Below are 6,580 nucleotides of genomic sequence, written 5' to 3'. Positions count from 1 at the left end.
GACACTGTTTCCTGCAGATAAATTGCGCTTATAATTTATGAATCATCGCTCAGAGCATCAGTAGGATCAGGAGTCAGGACTCCCTCTAAGACACTCAGCGGAGAGGATTTTATCTGTGCTGTGGATTAAAATGGTAAGATGCTTTTATGATAAAATCCACTCTATAAAAACACACAGAAAATGAATTTGATTTTGAAAGTGTTGTCTCAGGGTCCCGAGGAAAGCGCGCGTTGTCTGCTGGACGCAGCGCTCAGAAACGCGCTGAGCAGTATCGTGACCTCTGGAGCCGTGCCTGCAGGAGCTGTGCTCGGTCCCTGTGCTGTAACACACACCTCTCTGTGGGACAGCGTCGCGTTCATCGCCTGCAAGTGCGCGGACAGACGCGCTACTGCCTGCGTGCTACAGGTAATTTGCGCGCTTTGATTAATGACTTGCCATCACTCTTTGACACAGTGAAGATTTCTTAGGATGAAAAATTATTTCTGTATATACAGTGTATAGGACACATACCCGAAGGTTTTCTTGGCTATCTAATGAAATTTCCACTATTATTGCCTAGGAAAAAGATACCGTTCATTCAGCGCATGGGAACCTCTTGTTTTGCATTTGAGAACTTTACCTTTAAACTATTTTATCTAAAATAACAGGTCTTTTTCAAATACCAATAGACCTATATACATATAAAAATATATATAAAGAGTGAAACAAGTACTTTAATAAGTGGAAACGAACAAGTAAAAATAACACTAAAACAAGGGTTTTTGGAATAATTACATATAAAACATATAAAAAAAAAACATAAAGCACGTCAACTTCTTCCGACCTGACATTAATAAAAAAATTGATTAAAATATGAAAATCTTCCTTTGTTATATAGTTGGCTCTTTTCTGAATGTGTGACTGTGCAGATGAACATGGTTCTTTCTTATAACTATGAGAGAGAGCGAGATCATCCTAGTACTCATAAAGGCTTAAGAGATAAACAGTTTGGATGGAAAGGATCTCAAGCAGACTCAAGACATTTCTGTAGCTAAATCCATTAATAGACAAAAAATAGTCCTTCCTTGAAAATTAATTTCAATGACCCTTCACAATGCTTTACAACAATGTCTGTTAGAGATACATATGGCAACTTACCTGCTGAGTAATATAAAAGCTTTTACAACATTTCAAATCCCTCAGTTCTCGCCATCTCTGAAAAGCCAAGCCAATGTTGATTCTCGTTTTATTACAAGCTCTGTCACGTTTTCTTTTTGCCAGCAGACTCTCCTCGCGTTGGCGTTCTTTGTTTTATTTTTTAAACCGGTGATTCCCCGGAGGTTGAATATTTAGCATTCTTCAATTGTGGGTATTCTTGGGCATGCCGAAAGATCTTTATAATTCTTCGCAAAAGACTGTTAGAGTGTGCTATAGGGTTAGAGGTTAGTTTCTGTTGCAGCATTAAGTGTGTTCAACTTTTTATTGTTTTATAGTTTTATATAGTTTTACAAATTTGATTCAAAATCATACTGAGCCGTCTGCTCTCATACCAGCTCTCACTGTACTTTGATGTCATACACTGATCGGTCTGAGCAGCCCGCTTCAAGTCGAGCACAGTATCTATTCACGAATATGACGAGATGTGCACGTGCGAATGACAATTTCCTGTGAAAACCATCATGTCAGATCTAAAATATAAAACCTTATAATAGGTTTACCATAGTGAATCAGAGTAAGAAAAAAATATGTTTTGGAAGAAGGATTGATGCATGTACTCATTATTTAATTTTTTTAAAATTTTGAACAAAAAAAAAAGTTACATAGTGTACCTTTAAGTGTTGAAACAATGTACAAAAGCACTGGTAGAGAGAATCAGGATTTGTGATTGTAATTTGAAAAGAAAACCTTAAAGTTACTGAGATGTAGCCCTTGTTGCCATTTCACCATTTGACAACGATCTACCATATATGCTATTATAAATTACGCAAATAAATTGGATGTAATTTGATGTAAATGCGTGAATTTTCAGATCTTAAGGACATTTTCTTTTGCATTGTTCAGATCGACCCATCAGCGGCCAGCGAATGTCTGCAGATGATTCAGTCGGCTAGGAACGCAGAGGAACAAAATCTAGAGGCATTTATGAAGAACGGACATCTATGTTTCAGAGCCATAAAAGATATTCCTGAAAACACTGAGCTTTTAGCTTGGTATGGGAGAGATCTAGCCGAACTGCTTGGTCTCAGTACAGCGCAAAAGAAAACAAAAGGTATGAATGCATTATATATTTGTAGTACTGCATTTTATTGAATGCCGTGTTTGGTTTCAGAATGAATAAGTGTTTTTGAACATATCGATTAAGTGAATGATTCAATGACTAACTCATATAGACAGTCACTTGTTTTGTTCCTAATTGCATCAGTCTTTTTAATGAATCAGTTGAATAAATGATTCAACGACTCGATCAGAAGCTACTTTTTCAGTGTAAATCAGTGTTATTGAAAGAATTGGTTGAACTTGTCAACCTATTATTTTTAATTCCTAAATGTTTCATTGAAATGAATGTAAATTTACTTTTTAACCGTCTTTCTCTTTTTAAGGTTTCATTTGCTCTGAATGCAAACAGAACTTTCTCTTTGAATTCCCTTTATTGGCACACCAGAGATTTTTCTGCACAGAGAAACGTACATGCTTTTCGCAGAAACTCACCATCCCAGAAATTCATCCACTGAGTAGCAAACCTACCACAGACTTCCACAATTTAGCACGAGAGCTGGAGAAATGCAAAAAAAATCGACCCGCAGATGCAAAGAGCAGTAAAAGAAGACGTTCGATTGAATCAGACACAGATGAGAGTGATGGTGAACCGTCATCTTTTGACAGCCATGGAGATGAAAAGGTATCTGTGAAAAGGTTTTGTGTTAATGGCGTGAATAGACATTCCTGGTCGTCTGCCAGCAAAAAGTCTTTCAGCGAGGGCCGAAATTCTCAGTGCAGCCCATCACAAAACCAAGACAACAACACGACAGACCCAGACAGGCAGGATTTAAAACCTATTACAATAGCGACCAAGCCTGCATTCTCCACTAGAGGGTTGTATGATGTTCCAGGTGACAAGAAAAGGAAGAGCGCGTTCACGCAACCTCCACGCATCACACCACATATCCCACTGATGCCAGCCAGTCTTCCCATCTACACCACCCCTAACCGGACAGCCATACCACTCAACTTCCAGGGTTCTGCTTTGCTATATAAGGATCTTCCCAAACAGTTGTCTCTTCCTCCCAGCGCAAACCTTTGGCCCAAGCCCTCCCGGCTGCAGCAACCTTGCGTTACTCCTTTGCAGACACTACTGCCTCCCTCTCTATCTTCTCTTGGTCTACCTCTGCAAAACTGGTGTGCTAAATGTAACATTTCTTTCCATATGACATCAGACCTGGTGCAACACATGAGGTCCCACCACAAGAGGGCGATGATGGATGAGAAGCAGCTGAGGCACAAGGACGAGAGGCTGAAGTGTCCGATATGCAAGGAAGCGTTCAGAGAGCGTCATCACTTGTCTCGTCACATGACCTCTCATGAATAAGTTTGTGCTAAAAAAAAGTTCCTCCTAACAAAACAAGCATTTTGAAAATTGCTTTTAAATATTTTTCAAAAATATATATTAAATGTCAACCTCAAATTGAAATGTAATTCTCATTAAGTGTGAAACATTATTATATATTTTAGCATTGGTCAATGCCAATGCCATCATCAGGGATTAGGGAATGTGAATGAGGTCCACTAGGTCCTCTGAGTGTAGTCTACTCATTTTGTTCTAGGCCCAACGAATTTCAGTGAAAACTTTGGTACTTACCCAGGGGCATCACTCACTAAACATTATGACTTGTATTTACACCCAGACAGCAACATAGTGTTGGCCCAGATCCAGGCCACATCTAGATTCAATGTGTACCAGATGTGGGCCGGATCTGGGCTGACACTATGTTGCTGTCTGGGCAGACCTTATGCTGCAGAGGAACAAGCGCACAGTGTCTTTAGAATTTGGTACTTGAACTTCTGTTTTTGTGGTAGCTCTGTATATGGGTCAAAGATGAAAAGGGGGTTTCAAGCATCAAAAAAATTAAAGTGTTAAAGAGCTTTAAATTTAACCTTTTTCACATACATTAGAATATGTCTTGTTTAACTTTATATTTTTCTGAGCAAAAAATTATTCCTACCATACATTTTTACTGTGATTTTACAGAAGACACCCACAAAAATGTCATTCAGTGTAACAATATTTTTATGCATAAAAATCTTATGAAACATTTTAGAAAAACTATCATTTGATGAAATATTACTGGACTCTATTTAAAGATCACAGTGCAGCCACCAAATACTAATTATTTGTCATTTCAAATATTTATACTTCGCCAATATCCTTTAAACCATTGTGTTTTACCCATTTGTCAGCAAGAAGTTTTTGTAATGTAAGACTGGAGAAACTGGAAGAACTGGAAGAGAGGGCTACTCTTTGAGAAAACAAAGGAAATTAACATTTGAACTCTCTATATTACCATCCCCATGTGAGACATGATCACACTTGAGTTGATCTCTTCCAAATTTACACATCATTCCTTTCACCCATCCCTACCTGAATTAAACCAAAAATATATATGGTTTAATATGAACAATTATTATACAGTATTATACATGTTTGGTATCATTTGAAATGTCTCAAAGGTACAAAGATCTCATTCCCACAGAAGTAAACCAAAAAGGTAATAATGTGTGGAGAGTTTGAAGATATCTTGTTAACTGCTGTGGGTGTGCCCCCATGTAAATCAACTTCTGTCCGGTGATTAATGCAAATTCCCACTGTGGACTCATGTTTACATTTGAAAAGAGGTTTCTGGCTTGCTCTGAGTATTTAGGGAGATGCTGAAGAAGGCTTGTGGCGATTCTGTGCCTCAGATCAGTCCATAATGTTGAGGGATCTCAAAGACTTCAGCATTATGTATTTTTCAAAATGTCGGGTTTAACCTACACCTTTTACTCTTTATCTCTGAGTATTTGATGTTATTGTATTGATTATCTTTGAACTGATTATGAAATTGGCATGATACATTTACCTGACATAATAAATTGTTACATTTGATTTTATTCCAACTGACTCTGAAATTGTTTTCCCAAGTAGATTAAACGGATTCGTATGTGACCGCAAGTTTTGCGTCAGATCAGTGACGGCTAATATTTGGCTCTAATTCAAGTGTACGTGGTTTGCAAAGACAAGAAGTGAATCTCCATTAAGAACAGCAAAGAATATGTGGGAAACCACGGCATGGCCAATCCAAAGCTATTATAAGAAAAGTAATGTTGGTCAGCTTATATCTGTAATAATGAACATTCCTCTACTGAAGTAAATGTTACTTTAATTTCAAGTGTATGCAACCACGGGGTTATACCGAAGTATCTTTGATTGTGTAAGCTTGAATGCGACCAATCTCTGGTATATAGCAATTACCTCTGTTTGGTGACCAAAACTGACGGGCTTGTGATTGTGAGACCCGCGTTAAGCAGATGGCGTGAGGATCTCTGAGCGACATAGCTTCCTAATATGAACGGCTAAAATATAAGTAAAGAGTTGAAAAGAATAATCAAATGCGCTGCTAAACTATTATATAATTGACCAATAACCAATTGGAAATCTAACCTAAATTCGAGGCCGTGATAAAATGGAGTCAGATATAAAATGGAGTCAGATAAAAGCTTAAATGGAATTAAACTACTTTGCCATGCGGAAAGACAGTAACACACAGAGACCTTCACCCGTTCGGAAGGAAACCTCCATTGGGCCGATCTAGATGGGCTTACAGTAAGGAAGTGAAAATCAATTCAAATCTAATCAAATTTAGTAGCAGCACATATTATTTTACATATTTTAATAAGTACTGCTCAGAATAAGTATATTGTTTAATTTTTACATAAATATATCTGTTACGCTGAAGGGCATTTTGACAAAAATTGAGAAAATATTGTCATTGTTTCCATGATTGCAATGTTTTGAATATTATTCTGTATCATTAAATTCCTGAGCAAATCAAAGAAGCAGATGCTAAAACAAATAATCATTTTATTCCACAATGCATATCATATTCGTAAAAATTAACTGAACTGGTGGTAATACTGTATAATCTATATCCCTCATTTCATTGAGAACTTGGAACTTGAAGGACACACACACACACACCCACACACACCCACACACACACCTTAACACTTGTGAAAAAAATGGTGGTAATACAATCAATTTCTCTAATTTCATCAATAACAGAGAGAGAGAGAGAGAGAGAGAGAGAGAGAGAGAGAGAGAGAGAGAGAGAGAGAGAGAGATACCTGCCTACTCGATACATTTCTCCCTGCTGCTGTAGTGAGTTTGGACTTCCTCAGGGTTAATGGCTCAGCTTCAGACACTATTGCCTTCACATCAGATGTGAAGTAAAATAGTTTGTCAGGTGTCTCAGGCCACACAAATGCATTCTTTCCAGCTCCACTTTGATGTATGCAGTTAACCTATAATTCATCACCTTAAGCACTCAAAACCTGCTCAACAGAGGGC

General features: G+C 37.7%; 1 protein-coding gene across 2 annotated transcripts; it reads left to right on the top strand.

Moving 5' to 3' along the window:
- On the top strand, positions 1 to 3,916 carry prdm8a (PR/SET domain 8a). Of its 2 annotated transcripts, XM_077242011.1 has the most exons (4): positions 48 to 133; positions 211 to 405; positions 2,041 to 2,248; positions 2,580 to 3,916. In XM_077242011.1, the coding sequence occupies exons 1-4, from the start codon at positions 131 to 133 to the stop codon at positions 3,563 to 3,565; spliced, it is 1,392 nt and encodes a 463-aa protein (XP_077098126.1). In that variant the 5' UTR covers positions 48 to 130; the 3' UTR covers positions 3,566 to 3,916. The 2 variants fall into 2 exon arrangements, with proteins under 2 accessions (XP_077098125.1, XP_077098126.1); XM_077242010.1 differs by having other exon boundaries at positions 1 to 405.
- The last annotated feature ends 2,664 nt before the right edge of the window (positions 3,917 to 6,580 follow it).

This window comes from Siphateles boraxobius, unplaced genomic scaffold (assembly GCF_051911475.1).
Source record: "Siphateles boraxobius isolate OS27281-9 unplaced genomic scaffold, OSU_SipBor_1 25, whole genome shotgun sequence".
NCBI lineage: Eukaryota > Metazoa > Chordata > Actinopteri > Cypriniformes > Leuciscidae > Siphateles > Siphateles boraxobius.
The sequence above is the reverse complement of the archived record's forward strand: the minus strand, read 5'-3'. Positions and strand labels throughout refer to the sequence as shown.

What these genes read in the sequence shown, in the direction of transcription:
- prdm8a (XM_077242010.1), top strand. Translation starts at nt 181, where the DNA reads ATGAATTTGATTTTGAAAGTGTTGTCTCAGGGTCCCGAGGAAAGCGCG. An exon ending in CTACTGCCTGCGTGCTACAG is followed by an intron (nt 406 to 2,040) that starts GTAATTTGCGCG and finishes TGCATTGTTCAG; the next exon opens with ATCGACCCATCAGCGGCCAG. An exon ending in AGCGCAAAAGAAAACAAAAG is followed by an intron (nt 2,249 to 2,579) that starts GTATGAATGCAT and finishes TCTCTTTTTAAG; the next exon opens with GTTTCATTTGCTCTGAATGC.